The 24,444-nt window shown below is 44.5% G+C and overlaps 1 protein-coding gene across 1 annotated transcript; it reads right to left on the reverse strand.

The window, feature by feature from the left end:
- Window positions 1-287: 287 nt before the first annotated feature.
- On the reverse strand, window positions 288-23,888 carry LOC146342561 (vomeronasal type-2 receptor 26-like). Its single transcript, XM_084807898.1, has 6 exons — window positions 23,671-23,888; window positions 21,126-21,303; window positions 11,714-12,574; window positions 6,263-6,490; window positions 2,086-2,212; window positions 288-1,189 (listed from the first exon to the last, which is right to left on the reverse strand). The coding sequence occupies exons 1-6, from the start codon at window positions 23,886-23,888 to the stop codon at window positions 288-290; spliced, it is 2,514 nt and encodes an 837-aa protein (XP_084664024.1).
- Between the last annotated feature and the right edge of the window lie 556 nt (window positions 23,889-24,444).

Consider the following 24,444-nt stretch of genomic DNA (forward strand, 5'->3'; position numbering starts at 1 on the left):
GGGATTGTGACTCAGGAGAACACCTCTTGACACTTAAAGGTGTAGCCAGGGAGATAGGGATAGTCAGGGCACTGTCCCGAGATTCATGGTCTGGTGGGACTTAGCAATGTGTTAACATGACAGTGTCTGCACACCTAGTTCCATCCCAACCTCCTTAGTGTAAGTTAATAAAGTTGTGCTAAATTAATCTAACTTACACTGTTTTGTTCCATTATATCTGTTGAGTGGGGTGAGGGTGCAAATACCTTTAATGTCTGCTGAACAGGGGCTACATGACTTTATATTCTTTAATTTTTTCTTCTTACTAGTTGCCCCCTGTTGTTCAACTCAGGCTGCACCAAAATAATATAGCATTTGGGGAAAAAGATGCAACTCAGTAAACCACCACTGGAAGCCAAGATGGAGAATATCTCCACAGCAACCATGTATCTCCCCTTGGTGCTCAGGTAAGTTGGAACAAAAGACATCCAAACACTGCAAAAGACCAACATGCTGAAGGTGATAAACTTGGCTTCATTAAAACTGTCAGGTAGCTTCCTGGCTAGGAAAGCCACACTGAAACTGATAATGGCCAGGAATCCCATAAACCCCAGGACACAGTAGAACATGACAACTGAACCTTCATTACACTGTACTATGACTTCATCAGTCATGGAGTGCATGTCAAAATCTGGGAATGGGGGAGAAGTTGCCATCCACACAGTACAAATAATGCTTTGAACAAGAGAAGAAGAAATAACAATGAAGTTGCCCAGTCTTTTCCCCACCCACATCCTCATTCTGGATCCTGGCTTGGTGGCCACGAAAGCTAGAACAACAATGATTGTTTTGGACAATATGCAAGAAACTGCCACTGAGAAAATCATACCAAAAGCCATTTGCCGAAAGAGGCATGACAACTTGTTAGGTTGGCCAATGAATAGCAAAGTACAAAGGAAGGAAAGCAGTAGGGCAATGAGAAGTGTGTAGGTGAGGTTCCGGTTGTTGGCTTTGACTATGGGAGTGTCTCTGTGTTTAATGAAGATGCCAAGCATCAACGCTGTGATGAAAGAAAAGGATTTAGCAACAGTGGTCAAACCAATCCCCAGAGCTTCTTCATAAGACAAGAAGCTTATAGCTTTTGGAATGCAAAGATATTGGCCCTTGTTCGGATGCTGATCTTCTGGACATTGAAAACAGTAATCTGTGTCTGCAAGAGAAAACATGGTTTTCTTTAAAGTAGTATTTTTAAAAACACACACAAGAGGAGCTTCCTTCATTGTTCGAATATGCTTAATCAGATGGAGGAAGTGTCTTCCTACAACTGAGGAATCTCCTCCATTGGTCATCTGAATCCATTGCTATATTTACAATAAGCCATATAATCAGTGATGATCCAGGAACAAACTGATATGAGATGAGGGATGGGGAAGACATTCATTTCAGATCATTTTAATGGGAATGTATAAAATTTGCACCTCCTGGAACCAAACTCAGACTCAAATGCAATTCTGAGGGTGCATTTCTGAGCTTGCAATGCTACTCATGCAACAAGAAAATTGTGTTTGAGAACTGCGTACATGTAGAAAATGTGCAGAACAAATCCATGAATTTTTGAAATGCTTGCACAGATGATTTAGTCGATGGGAGCAAATGGGTACAATTAAAAAAGAAAGAAAAAGGAAAATGTATACATTTTGAAAAAAGGCAAAGCATTGGCAAATATGCATCAATTTCTATGCAGGGGGAGAAAAAGCTTGCAACCCAGTATGAACTTGACTTGGAATGAAGTTTGATGTGGGAATTGGAGAACCTTACAGAGTTCATGCTGTGCTTATCATCCAGTCTCCATCTGATTACACCTAGAACTGAGATTCCTGTTTGGATATTTCCACCATGAAATGCTATTTTTTATATACAATGATGTCACTATTTACATCAGCAACCATGACAAATCCTCCATTATGAGCAGCTTTTTACATTATAGGCCAATTAATTTCTATGCAACCTGGTGTGCACACATCACTATTTAGAGTCACAGCTCAATATTTAGGATCACAGCCAATATATTGGGTGCGTGGGTGTGTTATGCATTACATCTCTTACCAGTCTGATTTGAAATCTTCCCTTCTGGACATGGAAGGCAATCATAGCAACAATATGGCTTTCCTTCCACCTTTATCCTACTATAACCTGCTTGACAATTGTCATTGCACATAGAAAGAGGCCATGCCTGTCAATTAATGAAAGCAAAGTATTTTAATATTCATTAATTATATTTGCATTTTTTTTCTAATGGTTGGTCTACAATTAGGAAAAGGTTATATGGTGGTATGACATAATAGTCTTACTTCTGGAGAGTACCTGGAACACAATGGACTGAGTTAATCTATTTTGCCAATTTGATACAGCAGGTCTGGACATCCCTTTTCTGTTGAAGGCTTCATTCTGTCCTCAGTAATCTGTTGGGGGCTGCACCTCAGCAGCGGACTGGGATGAAGTTGGTGGGTTATTCTCTTTGTCTTTTTGCCACCTCCTTTTCTCTCTCTCCCACTTCCCTCACATTAAGTGGGGAAGCCAGGTAAAGGACAGATAACTCTTGCCAATGGTCTGAATTGATCACATACAAAGGGCTTTTGAAATTAGGCTGAGGGCCACATGAAATTTGGCTGAGGTTAAGGCTGCAGGTTTCCCATCCCTGTCATAAATAGGGATGTCAGAGAATTCCGCCACGGCTCTCAGTGAGGCTGAATGCCAGTGCATTTGGCCCCCCGAACTCCGTGGCGGAACGGCCTGCCCCCCTGCCCCCCCGCGGATCCCCCCCGGGATGAGACTTACCTGGGGCGGATGTTCCGGGTGGTGGCGGCTCCGGCGGCGGCTTCAGCGGCAGCAGCTGCAGTGGCTGGTCTTCTGACTGGCTGCCGCCACCGCCTTTTGCAGTCTTGTCATTTTGGGGTTATTTTTTTTACAAGACATGATAGGCTACGTAAAGATTTACGTAGCCTATCATGGCTGGGGGAAAAAAAACTGCTTACGTAAATGGCGGCAGCTACGGCCACCGCCATTTGTGTTCCTTATTTTTGGCCGTCTTAGTCTACGTAAATATTTACGTAGACTATGACGGAGAAAATAAAGGGGAATGCAAATAGCGTAGTGGGCGCTATTTACGTCCCTTTTTGATTTGCTGTTTTAGCCTACGTAAAAAATATTTACGTAGGCAATTACAACGAAAAAAAAGGGGAACTGCAAATAGCATAGTGGGTGCTATTTGTGATTCCCTTTTTTTTCCTGCTGTTCTAGCCTACATAAATATTTATGTAGGCTAGAACGGTGAAAAATAGGGAATGCAAATGGCGGCCACCGCAGCCACCACCATTTGCTTACGCCGTTTTGTTTTTTGGGGGGGCATGTTGTGATAGGCTACGTAAATTCTTACATAGCCTATCATGGCAGCCTGGAAGGAAGCAAATGGTGGCCACTACTGTGGCCGCCATTTGCATCCGTAGCAGCCCATCTGCTGCCGGAACTCCGGCTGCGGACGGCCCTGGCCGGCTGCTCCATGGAGCTGCCGTGGAGCAGACCTGGCCGGGCAGGACTCCAGGGGGGGGAGGACCAGATCGCCTCTCCGCCATCAAGGATTCTGGGGGGAGGGATGGAGCCTCCCACCCCCCACCCCCTCACGGAATCCCCCCCGGGACGAAGCTTACCTGGGGTGGATGTTCCAGCGGCGGCGGCTCTGGAGGCGGCAGCGACAGTTGGTCTCTTGGCCGGCTGCTGTGGACTCAAATGGCAGCCACCACACCATTTGCGTAGCTGCCTTTGCTGTGATAAGCTATGTAAATACTTACATAGCCTATCACGGCAAGCAAAAAACCCCAAAAACACGCAGTGTACGCAAATGGCGGCTACGACAGCCACCATTTGCGTTCCCTTTTTTTCACTGTTTTAGCCTACGTAAATATTTACATAAGCTATTATGGTGAAAAAAAGGGGAATGCAAATAGCGTAGTGGGAGCCATTTGCGTTCCTCCCCCCCCCCCCGTTTTAGCCTACATAAATATTTACATAGGCTATTATGGCGAACAAAAAAAGGAACACAAATAGCGCCCACTACGCTATTTGCGTTCCCCTTTTTTTCACCGTAATAGCCTACATAAATATTTATGTAGGCTAAAATGGCTAAAAATAGGGAACGCAGATGGCAGCCGCCGTAGCCACTGCCATTTGCGTACCCTGCTTTTTTTTGTTTTTTTGGCTTGCTGTGATAGACTACGTAAATACTTACATAGCCTATCACGGCTATGATGAAGAAGCGAAAGGTGGCTGCAGGGCGGCCACCATTTGCAAGTCAGTACGGACAGCAGCAGGTAAGTGCTCCATTTCACGTGCCTTTCGTGGGTCGGGGGGTGGGGCTTCGTTCTGCCATGGATTTCAGGGGGCTGAATGCACTGGCATTCGGCCTTACTGAGATCCATGGCGGAATTTTGTGACATCCCTACTTTCAGCCCACCTCTGATCTAGGTTATCCACATCCAAATAGGGTGTAGTACTGTAGCTGGGACTCCAGCTGAAGGTGGTAGAAGACACTCTGACCCAGGTAAGTCACTTGTGCCTATACTGATAGTGATGGATACAAGGGCACCTCCAAAAATATGAACCTGGTCCTTTAGATGGACTGTGTTCCTCTCCAGACAAGGTTGACTACCACTCATCTGTATAGAGGAACTGACCACTAATAGTCCCTCAGGCTTGTCCAGTTGCTTACTCTCATCCAGTCAATTACTGCAACCAACCAAGCATAGAACTAGCATTCTCACCACCTCACCTGAATTATATAAGAAAAGAGAATTGCATGTCATTGCATACCAGTGACAACACACTCCAAATACCCAAATGACTTCACTAAGTGGGATAGACAGATAAACACAAAGGGGATATGATAGATCCCTGCAGGACCCCAACACAAACATGTCATGGGCATGAAGAAATTCCCCAGCACTTCCTTCTGGTAATGGCCATCAGAATATGAGCAGACCCACTGCGACACTATAATGCCCACACCCAACTTGGACAGCCTCTCCAGAAGGATACCATGGTTGATGATATTTACAAAGAAACAGAAAGAGAGAGAGAGAGAGAGGTCAAGGAGACTCAACAAGGTCACACTCAGTGAGCTGGTTCACATATAACAAGTCATTGTGCATTACCCCTGATGGGCTTGCCTTTGTGCTCTGGCCAACATTTTTAAAATGGAAGCCACAGCAGGGGTGTGCCATGGCTTGTTGTTACATGTGAACTCGGCCAGGATGGGTTGTTGTGGTGCTTAACAAACCACCCATCACCATACAACAGGCCATGGGTTCTCAGTGGTTTGTTAATCACCCCAATAACCCACCCTGGCCAAGTTCACATGTAACAACAAGCTGTGGTATTCCCTTGACGTGGCTTGCATTTAAAAATGTCAGCTGGCATGCAACAACAAGCCACGCAGATAAATTAACTCACATGGCTTGTTACCTGTGAACCAGGTCCATGTCTCTCTCCTGATTCGGTAACCAAGGTGGTTTTGTGTTAAAACTAAGACCTGGACTTGACCTCAACCACCTGCTTGAGCCATTTATGGCAATCAGGTTTATCATCTTCCTCGTAGTGTTTTTTCTCTTTTCTTTTTAACGTTCTGGTTTGATTTTTCCTTTTCATATATTTTTGTATGGGTATGTAATCTTTCTTTATTATGTTTCCCTTATTTTTCTGAGCATATACATATACATTGCTTGTCTGCTATACATCTTAGTAAAGGTTCTCAATTTATTCCATGTTGGATTATAATCTGATTCTATGATCCCTTTTTCACCTGCTCATTGGGGCACAAATAGATGATTAGTGGACCTAGGTTTTCAGCACTGTGTTCAGTTAGCACATGATAGGCCATGATGTGCTGGAATCATGAATATTACTGTATATACATCCCTCTCCCCTCCCCAAGCAAATAATTTCAAGGTTTCAGAATGCATGGAAACCTGGGCATGTAAAACTATTTGGACATATGCTTCCCTTCTTCAGACATCTTTACTCAACATGATGATGTCAAGGATGGGGCTGGAGAAAAACATAGCATGGCCTTGTTTCCCCTTAATTACCTTGAGCTCCATTCACATGTATGGAATGAAAGGAGCTACACTTGAAGGGTGTTGAACTTGGCCTATTTCTGCCCAGATAGTGAACTAATATTTGAGAAATGGGGAAATAATTCCATAGTTGCAGAAATGTGGACAGAACCTACCTCGTTAAACATGCTGGGCCAGATGATGTCATGCACAGAAATGGTGAACAGCTTCTCTGGGGGAGCCAAGGGGTCTATCTTTCCGACTTTGACTCTAAGAAAGGACTGGTTTGGGAATGTGACCCAGTTGATAATATCAAACCCAGCTACTATTTCACCATTGTTACCAAAGGAAATCTGTTCTCCAACACTGTTGTTAAATGAGACTCTTCTCAGATAGTAGTGAAGCTAAATTGAAACAAAGGAAGGTAATTAATAAGAATATATATATATATATATATATATATATATATATATATATAGTACAAATGGGATATGATCTTTCCCCCAACACTGTTGTTAAATGAGACTCTTCTCAGATAGTAGTGAAGCTAAATTGAAACAAAGGAAGGTAATTAATAAGAATATATATATATATATATATGTTGTTCAGTCGTTCAGTCGTGTCCGACTCTTCGTGACCCCATGGACCATAGCACGCCAGGCCTTCCTGTCCTGCGCTCTCTCCCGGAGCGTGCTCAAGTTCATATTCATTGCATCCGTGATGCTATCTAGCCATCTCATCCTCTGCCGTCCCCTTCTCCTTTTGCCTTCAGTCTTTCCCAGCATCAGGGTCTTTTCCAGGGAGTTTTCTCTTCGCATTAGGTGGCCAAAATATTGGAGCTTCAGCTTCAGTATCTGTCCTTCCAATGAGCAGTCAGGGTTGATTTCCTTTAGGATGGACTGATTTGACCTCCTTGCAGTCCAGGGGACTCGTAAGAGTCTTCTCCAGCACCACAGTTCGAAAGCATCAATTCTGCGGCGCTCAGCCTTCCTTATAGTCCAGCTCTCACAGCCATACATTACTACTGGGAAAACCATAGCTTTGATTAGACGGACCTTTGTCGGCAAGGTGATGTCTCTGCTTCTTACTATGCTGTCTAGGTTGGTCATAGCTTTCCTCCCAAGGAGCAAGCGTCTTTTAATTTCATGGCTACAGTCACCGTCTGCGGTGATCTTGGAGCCCAAGAAAGTAAAATCTGTCACCGCTTCCATTTCTTCCCCTTCTATATGCCAGGAAGTGATGGGGCCAGATGCCATGATCTTCGTTTTTTTAATGTTGAGTTTCAAACCAGCTTTTGCACTCTCCTCTTTCACCCTCAACAAGAGGCTCTTTAGATCCTCTTTGCTTTCTGCCATTAGGGTGGTATCATCTGCATATCGGAGGTTGTTGATAATTCTCCCAGCAATCTTAATTCCGACCTCTGATTCATCCAACCCGGCATTTCTCATGATGTACTCTGCATATAAGTTAAATAAGCAGGGTGACAATATGCAGCCTTGTCGTACTCCTTTCCCAATTTTGAACCAATCGGTTGTTCCATGTCTGGTTCTGACTGTTGCTTCTTGACCCTCGTACAGGTTTCTCAGGAGACAGGTAAGGTGGTCTGGTACTCCCATCACTTTAAGAATTTGCCACAGTTTGTTGTGATCCACACAATCAAAGGCTTTAGCGTAGTCAATGAAGCAGAAATAGACATTTTTCTGGAATTCTCTTGCTTTCTCCATGATGCAGCGAATGTTGGCGATTTGATCTCTAGTTCCTTTGCCTCTTCGAAACCCAGCTTGTACTTCCGGTAGTTCTCGGTTCGCATACTGCTGAAGCCTAGCTTGTAGGATTTTGAGCATCACCTTGCTGGCATGTGAAATGAGCGCAATTGTGCGGTAGTTTGAACACTCTTTGGCGCTGCCCTTTTTTGGAATTGGAATGTAAACTGAACTTTTCCAGTCTTGTGGCCACTGTTGAGTGTTCCAGATTTGTTGGCATATTGAATGCAGCACTTTAACAGCATCATCTTTTAGGATTTTAAATAGCTCGGCTGGAATACTGTCATCTCCGCTAGCTTTGTTGTTACTAATGCTTCCTAAGGCCCACTTGACTTCACTCTCGAGGATGTCCGGCTCAAGTTCAGTGACCGCACTATCATGGCTATCAGGGACATTCAGATCTTTCCTGTATAGTTCTTCTGTGTATTCTTTCCACCTCTTCTTAATCTCATCTGCTTCTGTTAGGTCCCTGCCTTCTTTGTCCTTGATCATGCCCGTCTTTGCACAAAACGTTCCCCTGAGATCTCCAATTTTCTTGAAGAGATCTCTAGTCTTTCCCATTCTGTTGTTTTCCTCGATTTCTTTGCATTGTTCATTTAAGAAGGCCTTCTTGTCCCTCCTTGCTATTCTCTGGAACTCTGCATTCAGTTGGGTATATCTTCCCCTTTCTCCCTTGCTTTTCGCTTCCCTTCTTTCGTGAGCTACTTGTAAAGCCTCATCAGACAGCCACTTTGCTTTCTTGCATTTCTTTTTCTTTGGGATGGATTTCGTTGCTGCCTCCTGAACAATGTTACGGACCTCCGTCCATAGTTCCTCAGGCACTCTGTCTATCAGGTCTAATCCCTGAAATCTATTCCTCACCTCCACTGTATATTCATCAGGGATATGATTTAGGTCATACCTGAACGGTTTAGTGGTTTTCCCGACGTTCTTCAATTTAAGCCGAAATTTTGCAAGAAGCAGCTCATGATCTGAGCCACAGTCAACTCCAGGTCTTGTTTTTACTGACTGTATGGAGCTTCTCCATCTTTGGCTGCAAAGGACATAATCAATCTGATTTCGATATTGACCATCTGGTGACGTCCATGTGTAGAGTCGCCTCTTGTGCTGTTGGAAAAGAGTGTTTGCTATGATCAGCATGTTCTCTTGGCAAAACTCTATTAGCTTTTGTCCTGCTTCATTTTGTACACCAAGGCCATGCCTGCCTGTTATCCCGGTGATTTCTTGACTTCCTACTTTAGCATTCCAATCCCCTATGATGAAGAGGACATCTTTTTTTGGTGTTAGTTCTAGAAGGTGTTGTAGGTCTTCATAGAACCGATCAACCTCAGCTTCTTCGGCCTCAGTGGTTGGGGCATAGACTTGAATTACTGTGATGTTGAATGGTTTGCCTTGGATTCGTACTGAGATCATTCTATCGTTTTTAAGATTGTACCCCAGTACTGCTTTTCCCACCCTTTTGTTGACTATGAGTGCTACTCCATTTCTTCTAAGGGATTCTTGCCCACAATGGTAGATATGATAGTCACCTGAATTAAATTCGCCCATGCCTGTCCATTTTAGTTCGCTGATTCCCAAGATGTCGATGTTCAGTCTTGCCATCTCATGTTTGACCACCTCCAGCTTACCTTGATTCATTGATCTGACATTCCAGGTTCCTAAACAATATTGTTCTTTACAGCATCGGATTTTCTTTTCACCACCAGACACATCCACAGCTGAGTGTCCTTTCGGGTTTGGCCCAGCCGCTTCACTCTTTCTGTCGCTATTTGGAAATACCCTCTGCTCTTCCCCAGTAGCATATTGAACACCTTCCGACCTGAGGGGCTCATCTTCCGGCGTCATATCTTTTAGCCTTGTGATACGTTCCATGGGGTTTTCTTGGCAAGAATACTGGAGTGGGTTGCCATTTCCTTCTCCAGTGGACCACATTTTGTCAGAACTCTCTGCCATGACCTGTCCGTCTTGGGTGGCCCTGCACGGCATAGCTTATGGCTTCATTGAGTTACGCAAGCCCCTTCGCCACAACAAGGCAGTGATCCATGAAGGGGATATATATATATATATATCTCAAATGTACAAATGGGATATGATCTTTCCTCAGCTATAATTGCAGGTCCCTTAAAAACCTCTATGCAGGCCAATACTATTAATAAGACACATAAAAGTGATAGGCATGGTATCATAATCTTCATAACAATCTACATAATCTTCATAACAATCAATACTATACAAATAACATATTTGATATGAATCAAGCTTCAGTGAATAAGGGAAAGGAAAAGTTAAGAAACCCAACAAAATTTTCTGACTACACTAATAACATCGAATGAACTAGTAAAACAAATTGGAAAGAGAAGAACAGAAAATTAAAGGGGCACAGGAGTGACCTTTTAGTTAAGGTGAGTTGCAATAGACAAAGCAAACAAACAAAATGGTTCCACCATTATAAGGCTCAAAATTCTACTGCTTACAAAAAGGGCACCTGTTGAGCTAATAAGGTGAAACTTGCAGTACTATCCAACTGGGGCCTTGCACACATGGCCAGCTCTGTCAGGACACAGTGTGCACATGCCCAACCCCACCAGTTTATGCAGCTCCTACCGTGCACAGCAATGACGTAGTGCTTCTGGAGACAGGCCCCCAAATTCACGGCTCTATTTTGCATACAAGTCTATGGGCACATGTGAGCAGCATGATGTGCCCATACACTTATACACAAAATAGAGCTGTGAATCTTGCGTATAAGCCTATGGACACATAGACTTATATGCAAGATTCATGACTCTATTTGCGTATAAGTCTATGGGCACATCCTCCCAAGCTAACGGATCTGGCTGGAAGAAGCAGTGCTGTTCTGCCTCCAGTCCTCCTGGAGCGGAGGTAAGTGGTCCTGATCCATTGCGGATTCCTGAGGCCGGATTCCAAAGAATCTGGCCTCATTTGAATTCGCAGCGGATTTCCCTGACATCCCTACCCAATTGGCCCTACGTGAACAGCAGTCCTTAGAAGCCTCACGAGAGAGAGACCTCCCCCCACCCCTTAAGTTAGGCTAGTGAGACTGCCTTTCTTTCAAATGGTGGGCAACTTTCATAGCTACCTTTAGAGCCCCCTGAAGGCATTTCTTTGCAGACTGAGAGTCACTGAGAATTTGCATCTGTATGACCCTTTGTGGTAATGGATTGAAAGTGTAGATTGAAGCCTCTTGTCTGTGTTTGATTCTGCATTTGAAGTTCAGAGGGGGCAAAAGGAATCCTGACAACTACATGTTTGGTAATCCTGGTAATCCTGAGTATTAGTCATCAGAATTTATGTTCCAATGTTTGGGATTTTTTAGCTTAGAAAAATGCACCATATGTAACAACAGCACCCGGGGTCATCCAATGAAGCTGGATGGTGGGAAGTTCAGACAGACTAAGGGAAGTACTTCTTCACACAGTACATCATTAAATTATGGAATTTGTTACCACAAGATGTAGTTTTGGCATCCAACTTCGATGGCTTGAAAAAAGGATTAGACAAATTCAGGAGGATAAAGCTCTCAATGACTACAAGTCATGGTGGCTATATATGACCTCCAATATCTGAGGCAAAATGCCTAGGTATATCAGCTGCATGGGATCATGATGAGCAGGGTGCTGTTGCACTCATGTCCTGCTTGTGGGCTTCCCATAGGCATCTGGTTGGCCACTGTATGAACAGAATGCTGGACTAGATGGACCCATGGTCTGATCCAGCAGGGTTCTTCCTGTGTTCTTATGAAATAGCCAGGGATCAAGTCTAAGGAAATGAACTGGCTGTAAAGGGAAGGTACAGCAGTCACACCTAGCATTTAAATGTGAATAATTGGACTCAGGACATTACTTGCCACGATGGTTGATCCAAAAACATCCATCTCCTACCATCTGTCATCCCTCTGCGTTTTAATTTGGATGACTGCATGGCTTGCAAAGCATGTGCCACAGCATAGACAGCATTGTAGACACTGTAGCTTTGGCTGGTCATGCTCATTTCAAAAAGAGATGCAGGAAGAGTTTCCAGGTTCTCCTCCCCAGTACAGCTCTTCCGAAGATCCTCAGTCAAATTGGCTTGAAGGAAAGAACATTCAAACGCCTGTTCCCAAAAGACCTTCATAAATCTGTCTTCATTTTCTGAGGTAGGGTTTCTCATGTGAAGAAATTCCTTGAATCCTAATACCTCCTTTGAGGAAACAGCAAAGGATATAGAACCATGGATGAAGTCTACATCCCAATTTCTTTGAAGAGGAAGTGATGTGAACTCCATCTGGGCTGTCATAATCCAGAGTTTACCTTTGGTCTTCATTGGTATGTCCTCAAAAAGTGAACCATGAGGAAACATTTTCAAAAAGATCATGACCTGATTTTCACCATGCCAGATGACAAGACTGGCACTGCTCCTCATGATAACCTTATATCTTTCAACCCACTCCTCCACCATATCTTCCGTGTCAGTGGAAAAAGATTCTTTAGGTAGTTCTTTTATGAAATCAAAACAGATACCATTCTGTGAATACATAGGAAGCACGTTCTGAACAAACCTTTGCCCACTTTCATTATCTATAAAAATCACCCCAATCCACGTCCACTTGAAATGCAGCAGCAACTGGAGAATCCCCATATTTTGAAGGCGCTCGCTTGGAAACATTTGGTGAAAGAAAACAGACTGGACTGTGTTACTCGTCATCGGGGCAGATCCATATATGAGCTACAGAAAACAAAGAAAAGCAGGAGATGGGAGGATGGATCTCCAACATGAGATGTTTGTGTCTCTTATTCACTGCACATGTGATACAATAGCCAGATAGTGCTGAGACTGTTGCCAAAGCGCAATGATCACAAAATTGTAAACATGAACAGAGATCCAGTTCAGATTTCAGTGTGTGTACAGTGAATACTTACAATCCAAGAAGACTAATTCTTTCTCAGTTTCTATGGATGTTATGGTATTACACAACCACAGTATGTTAATTCAGGAAACTTTACACGACAGATGACCTATTTGCAGTTAGTTCAGGAGCAGGAAGGTCATCGGTGCAGAAATTGGCCTACTCTCATGCCTGCCTCTCCAGTCCTGTGCTGCTACAGTACCTGTTCCTAGGGCCCAGCCGAGAAATTGATCAGTCAGTCAGTCAGTCAGTCAATCAATCAATCAATCAATCAATCAATGTATGGTGGACTGCATGTAACCTGTAATGAGCCTTCAATGACACAGGTTCATAGTCAAGGCTTGTCTTATGGAACACCTGCTAAAAGTGGTTTCCAAGTAGCACCGTTATTCAATCTACGCCTAGGGATGTTAGAGAATTCCGCCACAGACTCCAGTGAGGCTGGATTCTTTAGAATCTGCCCCTCCGCCAGACTCCGTGGCGGAATGGAGCAATCCCCCGCCACCACCCCGCGGAATCCCCCCGGGACAGAGCCTATCTTTGTTGGCCATCCGCTGCCCCGCAAATGGCTGCCCCGGTCTGCAGCCACCATTTCCATTCTACTTCAGCCGTGATAGTTTTTACATAAGTATTTACGTAGCCTATCATGGCTACTGCAGGGAATCAAATGGTGGCCGCTATGGCAGCCGCAGCCCAGCAGTGGACAGAAGTCCGGCTGTAGCCGGGGAGGACTCCAGGGGAGAGGGATGGATCGCCTCCCCCCCCCCCAGTGGACAGCCCCAGTGGAATGGGATTAGTAATCCATACACCCCTATCTATGCCACATGTGTTAAAGGACTTTTGAAATATCAAATTCATGGAATAAACCAAAGATTACTTTGATTTATGAAAATAATTAGGCTTCAAAATGGACAGCACCAAGTAGTGCTATTTCACTGCTTGGTCAAAATCGTAAGTTATTAAAGAGCCCTATTCTTTAGTCTAAAAAGGCCTCCCTAACGTAAGATGTTTACTAATTTACATTAGAAAATGTTGGATTTGGAAATGTATTTTTGAATTAAACCATTGCAAAACTGACAATGAATAATCAGAGCTCAGACAGGAATATCACATATCAATGTTTGTCATTTTTATTACCTCCCCAGATGTAATAAAAGGTGTGAAAATGGGTATTTCCCCACTATTTTCAAAATAATGTTATATGCGTATGACATAAATGTTATCTCCAACATCTCTGAATGATTCTATGATGGCAGAGGTATTTAAAATAATTAAAAAGTGTGTGGGGAAATTTAGGTATAAAGTCAATTCTAAGAAGACTGCATTAAGAAGAGGTCTGATAATCCCAACAGAAATCTCTGTCTCTGTCTCTGTCTCTGTCTCTCTGTGTGTGTGTGTGTGTGTGTGTATGAATGATAGAAAGGCTAACAACAGAGTAATTTCAAAATATATTTAGGGCTAAACATTTTGGCTTCCACCTTCATCAATAGCTATGATGTTAAACAGATACCAAGAGTGGCAGTTTGGAATGCTGGAAGAAGAAAATTCCTAAGAAAGAAACAGAGGCATGAGTGGTATCAAGCTTATGAACTCTCTTAGCCTAATTAACTAAGAATTCTGAGTCTGTAGATCCAGAAGTTTTCTTGTCAAGCATGTCAGTTCCCACTTACCATCAAGCCCCATTGAACACAATGGTGTAGGCAGGGGCTCAGTATTGGGTAGGGACTCGATGGATTTCCCTGGATGCCCCAGCTTGGCTTGCATTAACAAGCCAAGCTGCAGGCTTTCAGCTCACAGATTTCCACTTCATTTCTTTTTTTTTCTGTAAAAATGGCAAGAAAGGCAAATTGCAGCCACAATTTGCATAAGGTGGGCAAATTACAGCTGTACTAAGCATGATTTGTTCACATTGTGCGTGTAAAATGCTTAGTTATGCACAAACAGTGGATGCATTTTCCAAAAATTGCAGCTGCAGTTTACACAGAACTAAGCACTTTATGGTTGCCATTTGCCCAAATTATACAAAGCGCTGTCACAATTTGCATATTTACAGTAAAAAAAAAAAAATGAATAAGCTGGAAGTCCGTGAGCTGGTCCAACTCACATACATCGAGCTGGGTTGGCCTGCCGGTTGGCAACTTGGAGTCAGGGGGAGGGGGCGAACTATAGAAAGCTTAGCAGATTTCACACACACACACACACACACCAGATGGAATCCTGTGACATCCTTAGTTTGGGGGCACAACATCAAATGCCATGCTGCTGTCACTGCAGCAGCAGCTCTGTATGGATCTGGGACAGTCCACTGTTACTATCTGGCAGCCCGCTCTAACACCTCGCCCTGCCTTTCCTCATGGCCAGAAAGTCTGGCCAGGCTACCCTCAGAGAGGCCACAGTGAGGGAAGGCAACTGGGTAATTTCTGCTTCCTTTCCAGGTACAAGTGTTTCCCTTATGTAGAGGTAGCCATCCCTTTCTTCCCTGGGGCATTCGAGTTTTCAATTTGCATGAGTGGTCCAGCAGTGACCCAGCAGTGCAGGTTGACTGCCGGGTTGCCTTTGCTCAAGCTAATAAGGGCGGGGGGGAGGCAGGAAAAGAAAGATTATGAGGTGCCTGTGGAACTTGCACTTATCTTGGAAAGGAAAGGTTCCTCTTGTGCAAGCACTGAGTCATTACTATTTTATCCCCCATGCTGTTTAACATCTACATGAAACCGCTGGGGGAGGTTATCTGGAGGTGTGGGCTGAGGTGCCATCAATATGCGGATGACACCCAGCTCTTTCTCATCAAAACCAGGAGAGGCAGTGGCTGTTCTGAATCAGTGCCTGGGCACGGTAATGGACTGGATGAGGGCCAATAAACTGAAACGCAATCCAGACAAGACGGAGGTACTGTTAGTGGGTGGTTCGTCTGCCCGGCTAGGTGATATTCAACCTGTTCTGGAGGGGGTTGCACTCCCCCTAAAGGAACAGGTTCATAGTTTGGGGGTGCTCTTGGATCCAGAACTGTCACTTGAGGCACAGGTGAACTCAGTGGCATGGAGCACTTTTTATCAGCTTAGGCTGGTATACCAACTACACCCTTATCTGGACAGAGATAGCCTCGCTACAGTTATCCATGCTCTGATAACTTCTCGTCTGGATTACTGCAATGCGTTATACATGGGGCTGCCTTTGAAAATGGTCCGGAAACTTCAGCTGGTCCAAAATAGGGCAGCAAGATTGTTAACAGGGACTGGCCTGCAAGCTCATATTACGCCAGTACTTTTCCAGCTACACTGGCTGCCAGTCCATTTCCGGGCCCGATTCAAAGTGCTGGTGTTAACATTCAAAGCCCTTAACGGCTTGGGGCCAGGTTACCTGAAGGATCGCCTCCTTCCATATGTGCCTGCCCGGACCTTAAGATCATCATCAGTGGCCCTTCTCCGTGAGCCCCTGCCAAAGGAAGTGAGGCGGGTGGCTACTAGGAGGAGGGCTTTTTCTGCTGTGGCACCCCGGATCTGGAATGAGCTCCCTAGTGAGGTTCGCCTGGCGCCTACATTGTATTCCTTTCGGCGCCAGGTGAAGACCTTTTTTTATTTTCCCAGACATTTTAGCATTTTAGCATTTTAGGGATGGCGGAGAATTTCTGAGAATTTCTCCACGAATCTCAGGGAGGCCGAATGCCAACACATTCGGCCCCCCGAAATTGGCGGTGAAATTCTCCGCCACCCCCCCGGGATGGGACTTACCTCCTGCGAATGTCCCTCTTGGCGGCGGGTTCCGGCGGCGGTTCGGCGGCGGTTTGGCGGGGGCGGGGGTGGCGGCCGGTCTTCCAACCGGCTGCCGCCGCCACCATTACAAAATAAAGTAAAAAAAAAAAAACACGTGATAGGCTACGTAACGATTAACATAGCCTATCACGGCTAGATTTCCAAAGTCAGCCGTGATAGGCTACGTTAATCGTCACGTAGCCTATCACGGGTGACTTTGGGGAAAAAAAAAAAGCGTGTATGCAAATGGCGGCGGCCCATGGGCGCCACCATTTGCATTCCTTATTTGGGCCCGGGTAGTCTGCGTAAAGATTTACGTAGACTATGGCGAAAACAAGGGCAACGCTATTTGCGTTGCCCTTGTTTTCAGCGTAGTCTACGTAAATGGGCCGCCACCATTTCGCCTCCATGGGCCGCCGCCATTTGCGTACGCGCTTTTTTTTTTTTGCAAAGTCACCCATGATAGGCTATGTGACGATTAACGTAGCCTATCCCGGCTGACTTTGGAAATCTAGCCATGATAGGCTACGTTAATCGTTACGTAGCCTATCATGGGTTTTTTTGTTTTCTTTTTCACTTTTTCTTTCGCGGCCGGGGAGACGGGGCGCTTCTCCCCGGCCTGAATTTCGGCTAGGCGAGGCAGGGCGCCTCCCCCCCCTCACCTGAACTTTGGGGGGAGAAGCGAAGCGCCTCCCCCCCACCGCGAAAAAAGCTGCGGGACAAGGTAAGTCCCTTTCGTACATCCCTACAGTTTAGCTTTCTAAATTTTTATCTTTGCTGTTTTAAATCTGTATTTTAAACTCCTGCACTGCTGCTAGGTTTTATTGTGGTTATATTGTGATATTGTGGTTTTAATGTTTTATATATTTTAAATTGTTTTATTGTGTGTTGTTTGGTTTTAATTTTTGTGAATCGCCCAGAGAGCTTCGACTATTGGGCAGTATAGAAATAAATAAATAAATAAATACTGACTCCTAGCGGGACACGGCTTGTGCTGGCGTTTTCCTGGCAGACTGTAGCGGGGTGGTTTGCCATTGCCTTCCCCAGTCGTGACTGCCTTTCCCCCAGCAAGCTGGGTACTCATTTTACCGACCTCGGAAGGATGGAAGGCTGAGTCGATCTGATCCAGCTACCTGGGACCCGGCTTCCGCTGGGATCGAACTCAGGTCGTGGGGAGAGTTTCGGTTGCAATACTGTGACGACACCACCACCAGATGAGAACCTGTTGTGCCCCTGTTGTGCCCCTGGAGCCTGCCAGCCCTTGGGTTTCATGTTGGGGTACTGGGCAGAGCACACAACCCACCCTATGTAGTCTGCAGAGCATCTCTCTCTCCTCACACTCCAAACACAGACACACTGAAAAAGCTAATCACTGGGGACTTCATTCAGGACTATGTGTGCTGCTTAGTCCATCAGTTTGAGAACTGATATTTAGAAGTGCATTCAAGGTTGAAATGAACTGAAAGCCAGTATAGTGCAGTGGTTAGAGTGTTGGACTGGGACTCAGAAGATCTGGGTTCTAGTCCCCACTCGGTCATGAAGCTCACTGGGTGACTTTGGGTGAGTCATTGACTCTCAGCCTAACCTACCTCACAGGGTTGTTGTGAGGATAAAACGGAGCAGAGGAGGACCAAGGAAGCCGCCCCGGGTTCCTTGCAAGAGAGGAAAAAGTGGGATATAAATGTAATAACACATAAATAAATATAGGTGGCTGGCTGGGTGGGCGTGGAGCTGACTGCAAATTGAAGCTGGAAGATACCACTTCCAGATTATCTACTCAGCCTGGTACCTAATACTCAGCACATCATTAAGGTGAGCAAGCAATGACAAGCACAGATCAGTCAGCAGACCGGTCTGTTGCTTGGAGCCAGCGTGCAGTCACCCATGCCCAGTAAAGAATAGGAGAGATATTCTCTAAGCTCTCACCTGATTCAGGGGCCACACTGAAGGTTGGTTATGCAATTAGTAACATGTTATTGATCAATGCAGATCTTTGCAAACAGTAACACTTAAGAACATAAGAGCCATGCTGGATTAGATCAAGGGTCCCTCTAGTCCAGCATTCTGTTCACACAGTGGCCAACCAGCTGTTGACCAGGAACCCACAAGCAGGACATGAGTGCAACAGCACCCTCCTGCCCATATTCCCCAGCAACTGGTGTACATTGGCTCACTGCCTCTGGAACTGGACATAACACATAGTCATCAAGGCTAGTAGTCTTGAATGATAGCCTTTTCCTCCAGGAATTTGTCCAACCCCCTTTTAAAGCCATCCAAATCGGTGGCCATCACTACATCCTGTGGTACAGAATTCCATAGTTTAACTATGTGCCATGTGAAGAACACAGTTTTCCTTTTACAACACACAATGTCTTGGTAGTGTGTGTGTGTGTGTGTGTGTGTGTTTTGGGGCAGGGGGATGCCTGCTCCACCTTTTTCCTGCTTCACCTTTCCCTACACTTTAACTTCCAGTTGTGAGCTGTAGAGACACTGCTTTTCAAAAATAAATTCAAAATGGCTTCAAACATAAAATATATGCACAATAAAACCAAATCCAAGTGGGAAGCCTGGCCTGGCAGGGTTGGGCTAGCAGGCTTGGGGCAGTTGTGCCACAGCTGAGTGCTTGCTAATGGCCTGTTTCCCCTTTCTGGCCACAGTGACCATGGTATCTGCAACTGTGTAGCTCAGTATTGCTGCAGTGTGCAGCTCCCACTGCTTGCCAGTTGCCACACCACCATCACAAAAGGAGGCCCATCGTATTCCCCCAACCATCACAAACTTGCAACATACATTTCAGCCAGGGCCACTGCCCCAGTCTAGGTCCCAAGAGGCAGCCGATCTTCCAGTTTGCCATCCCAGCTTCCAGAGCCCTGGACTTCCCCCTCCTCTCCTTCTCTTTCAGTGATGGTCATGGTCAGCTCCACATGTTCATATGCCAACTTCCCACATATGCATGGACCTATTTAACTGTCCTCATCTTTGACTGGAAGGGGGTGAGGTGTATCCCCTTCAGCAGTCAGCATCCTCTGCCTGTCATGCTTGCTAGGCCTGTTCCACAGAGACCCATTCTGGCTCCACATGGGGAACAGTCCTGCTTGCTGCCATGCCAAGCTCTGGTATAGGCCACAGGCAGCACATTGCCATGTCTTCCATCTGGTTCAACTTGTACAGGGCAAGACTGAGAGAGGAGTCTTTTCCTGCACAGAGGTGAGCATCATGCAGCACTTGCTGTGTGCAAGTGGGTGGGTGGGAGGGTGGGTGGAAGACTGGCAGCCTTCTCCCACTGAGAAGGCAATATGGATGGCAGTACACATGGCCCTCCCACTGCCAAGGCAGTACCAGCTGGCTTGCCTGGCTTGGTCTGGTCTTTTGTTTGGTGCTTCTGGCCCCATTGGCCTTCTCTCTCCCTGATCTCAGAACAAGGTGGGCAACAGGAGAAGGATGAGGTATTCTGGCCCCAAGGATCACCTGTCTTCCTTGCTTCTATGATACTAGGTTCTTTCAGGGTAATTACAGTTGTTGACAGACAAGGAAAGAATCTGGCCTGGTGTATAGGGGACCAAAAGCCTCTTGCAGAATACGCTTGCCCAGCAAGAGGAAATGCAGAGGTGTCTCCTTGACATAGAGGGACACATGGAAGAAAGCATTACCAGCCGGGCTGCATGAAGCAGAGAGCAGACCAGGGGAGCCAGCCTTCAAAACAAAGTAAAACCATTGACAAACATCTTGAGGAATATCAGTCAATTATATTATTTCAAATTGTTTAACCAACCAAAAGGATTGTTTTCCTTGGTCAAGTTTTGACTCCTATCACTTCTTAAAAATCTAAGAAATGGGTGGATTATTTTCAAAGCTTGCTTCAACATTTAGAATCAATGGCACCATCATCAGTCACACTCACAATTAATCACAGTTCTAGAAAAATTACTGCAGTCTGCAAGCAGCACCATACCTCAAATAATTACCAGTAGTACTACTCCCATTACTACTGCATCAGAGGAGAACCCCATATCTTAATAACATAAGAAGAGCCACAAACCAATGGTCCATCTACTCCATCCTTCTGTTCACACAGTGGGCAACCAGCTGTCAACCAGGAACCCACAAGCAGGACACAAGTGCAACAGCAACCTCCTGCTCATGTTCCCCAGCAACTGGTGTACATAGACTCACTGCCTCTGGTACTGGAGGTAGGACATAGCCATCAGGACTTGTAGCCACTGATAGCCTTCTCCTCCAGGAATTTATCCAACCCCCTTTTAAAGTAATCCAAATTGGTGGCCATCACTACATCCTGAGGTAGCAAATTCCATAGTTTAACTATGTGCTGTGGGAAGATTTGTTTAAGTCTTCCCACGGCATATATCTCTGTTTAATTCTCTGAATCTCTGTTTAATTACTGTTCAGTCATCCAACCAGCTGGCAGCTACTGATGTAAGCAAAAAAGAAGAAGTCACAGATCAACTCATGCTTTGTTTTGGGCAAGATCTGACCTAGAAGCTTACCTCTTCATTTATTTCTGGCATGCCTCTTTCTACCTCCAAGCCTCAACATTTCATTTAAAATGCAAGGGAAGCATGGATGGTTTGGTGGATACCCATGCTTAATGAGAATATCTTACCTGTGGCATTTTGTAAAGGTACAGAATGGTTGCAATGTAGTAGCAGATGTGAGAGTTAGGTCCCGCGATAACTGATGCTGCATTGTCCTGGACATCACACTTGTAGTTAGGGATGAATCTGTCCCGTGTGGAGAGAAGCTCCATTGAAGCAAGATAGCTCCAGCTTGCCAGGAAATAGCTATTAAAGACATGGATGCCCAGGGTGATGTTAGGTAAGATCTGGGAATTTTCATTGATCTCCTTTACAGCAAATGCCAGTGCCAGGATATGCTGGTAGTTCTGCATAAAAACCCTGAAATTTGAGTTAGATCTTGGGTCACAGTACATCTGCTTCAGAATATGAAATCTGATGCATTTAAATTCAATATATATTTGCTATTGACATGGCACAAACACAGTTTGTATTGCCCCAGTGTATGGAAATGTGATGAAGCACCGGCAGTCAGTCCTGGTATATTATTTCTTTAAAAATCAGCTCAACCAAACAACTAATTTGGAAGCCACATAAACACACAGATGCACAGTGTTCAAAGGGGGTTGAAACATGTATGATTAAATTTATATCGACTTCTTAAAATGCATTTATAATCTCTCTTGCATGTGTATGCTAGAAAAAAAAAGTTAATAAGTTCTAGTCACTGACTTAGAGGTGTATCAGAATTGATTAGATGCCTCCTCACACTTTAGATAGATGAAATGAAGTATAAGGGTAGCTCAAGACACCCTGATTTTTTTGGGGGGAGGAGTCTGCAAAAATTTTATATATAGCAATCAAAACTATGGCATGGTATTTATTTCATAAAAGAGGACAGCAGTGCAGCACAGAAGATAGAAAACTGTCTTTGGAACACAGTACTGAATATAGGAATTGTCATCCCCCCTTTACACACTGAAAACAGCCTTTGGGGCAGAATAGATTCCCAGTAGGAATGTTCAACTATGCAATCAGAATGCTGCCTGAATGTAGTAGTTGTTTTGGTTAGGGATGGGTGGATTCCTTATCTGTCGTTCTGCAGGGGAATCAGCCCGTGGGGGGAGGCGATCTGTCCCTCCCCCGGTATCCGTCCAGGCCTGCTCTGATCTGTGTCAGTCCTGTGGAGCCGGCTGCCAGCTCTGCATCACTGCGAATTTTGTCGATAGGGGCGGCCAGCAGCCATTGCCGTGCCGTATCTCTGTATGTCCCTGGATGCAAATGGCATAGTGGGCACCATTCACGGCTGTAAAGCTGGTAGATGAACCTAAATGCAGCCGTAAATGGCTGAATTTAGACTTATCTACCAGCTTTATGGCTGCAAATGGCACCCACTATGCCATTTGCATCCGAAGACTTACTTATACAGAGATGAAGCACAGCAATGGCTGCTGGCCATATCGACTTTCGCCAGTGATGCGAAGCAGGTGGCCGGCTCCGCAGGATAGACATCGAGAGGGATCCAACCCGGATGGATTCCACGGGGAGGCAGAGGTGCGTGGTCCATTCCACCACAGATTCCAGGGGGCCAGATTCTAAAGAACTCATTGGAGTCTGTCGAGGAATTCTCCACCATCCCTAGTTTTGGTGGTGATGATGATACTGAACCATGTTCTCCCAGCAATGTCAAAGGCTGATCATATCATATATATCCTCTATATATAATGATCATAGCAAATATATATATATCCCTCTCTATATACTGATGCATCACTTCAGCTAGCCTTGGTTGACAAAAGAGAGAAAAAAGTGATTTTGAAATCCAGAAAAATCTCTAGTGGAAATAACAGAAAAGCCCCAATTTAACTACACAGGCACAGACAAAGACACAGACATGCACCCACTGGAGAAATGGATAAAAGGATGTAAACTTTGACAGTATATATATTTAATAACATTCAGAGTTATCATACTACAGATTTACCATATTATAAATAAGTACTTAAATGGTGTTATGAAGGTTTAGGCTATCAATATTTAATGACTCATCATCATTATCATCATCATCATGTGTCGGGGGGGTCGGTCAGCTACAAAAAAGAATGATGTGATTATCGTTCTAGTCATCAAGTCCTAGTCATCTTCTGATACTAAAATCAATCAGACCAAACTCAAGAGACTGAAAGAAAATGTAGTGTTAATTACCATGCCAGAATGGTATTAATATATATAGATAGATAGATAGATATAAAATTATATATTTGTAATATATATATATATATATATATAGTACAAAACAAACAAACAACAACAACAACAACACACAGTTGGCACTGTCTAGACTTGCAACATGTCTACAAATTTATTAAATAACCCTTAGCATTTATTAGAGAAAGAAGCTTGGAATACCATTTTCCAGATCTGAGAAAGAATAACTAGAAGTACTAGGAAAAAGGATTGTGAAGCTGCTGCTGCTGCTACTACTACTGCTACTACTACTAATGTTGATGACGACACTTGGAGCTTGGCTGCCTTTCAGTCAGTCATTCCCCACCCCATAAATATTTGCAATCACGTCAGTATGCCTGGGGATATTATATGATCTGATGTATGGTTTATAATCCAAATCCATACATGAGGTTATCAACCAGTTCCTCAGATGGATGTCTTCTGAATGTTGTCAGTTCTGATATCATGTAGATCTGAGAAATAATGCCAGCAATGAGGAGATCTCCTGAATGGTAATACTTGTACTTAATAGAAATAGGGTTACCAACACTACATTTGGCATTAGGAGTATTGCATATCCCAAGAGGCAACAAAAGTAACACCAGTGCCATGATGACTGCCATCCCGTACAAAAATCCACCAGCCATCAATTCACTCTTCACTGAAGTGTCCCCAATCAGGAAAGCCTGGAAGTACTGGTCACTAGACTGGTTTGAAGCCAGAATTGTACAGTGTAGAGAAGCAGACTGATGAAACCCTATCTATCGCTAGACCCAGCTCTAAATGACCAAGGACATACTAATAGCATCATTCATTATTAGATCATTGTTTTGCTATGTTCACTGGAGCTCCTTAAGGAATTGAGAAAAAGTAGAATGAATCAGTGTTATTTTGATAATTATAGGGTAGATAGTTGTCATTTCTCTGTGTCAGGAATGCAGAAGAAAATGTATCAGTCACATTGTAGTAGAAATCATCTGCAATTACTTGAAGGATAGCAAGGCTCACATGGGCTTGTCTCTTCAGCTTAGTGAATTACTTAATATCCCCTCAGATTTTTGCTCTCAAAACCCTGTAATCAAGACGTGAGGTATTGTTGATGGGTGGAATTATGGGCCTGTTTTGCCAAAGGCAGAGAGGTTCATTTCTTTTGGATTCAGAGCAATGACTACACAAGGG

Source organism: Heloderma suspectum, chromosome 6 (genome assembly GCF_057233095.1).
Source record: "Heloderma suspectum isolate Gila_16-S chromosome 6, 16-S_ref, whole genome shotgun sequence".
In the NCBI taxonomy this organism is placed as follows: domain Eukaryota; kingdom Metazoa; phylum Chordata; class Lepidosauria; order Squamata; family Helodermatidae; genus Heloderma; species Heloderma suspectum.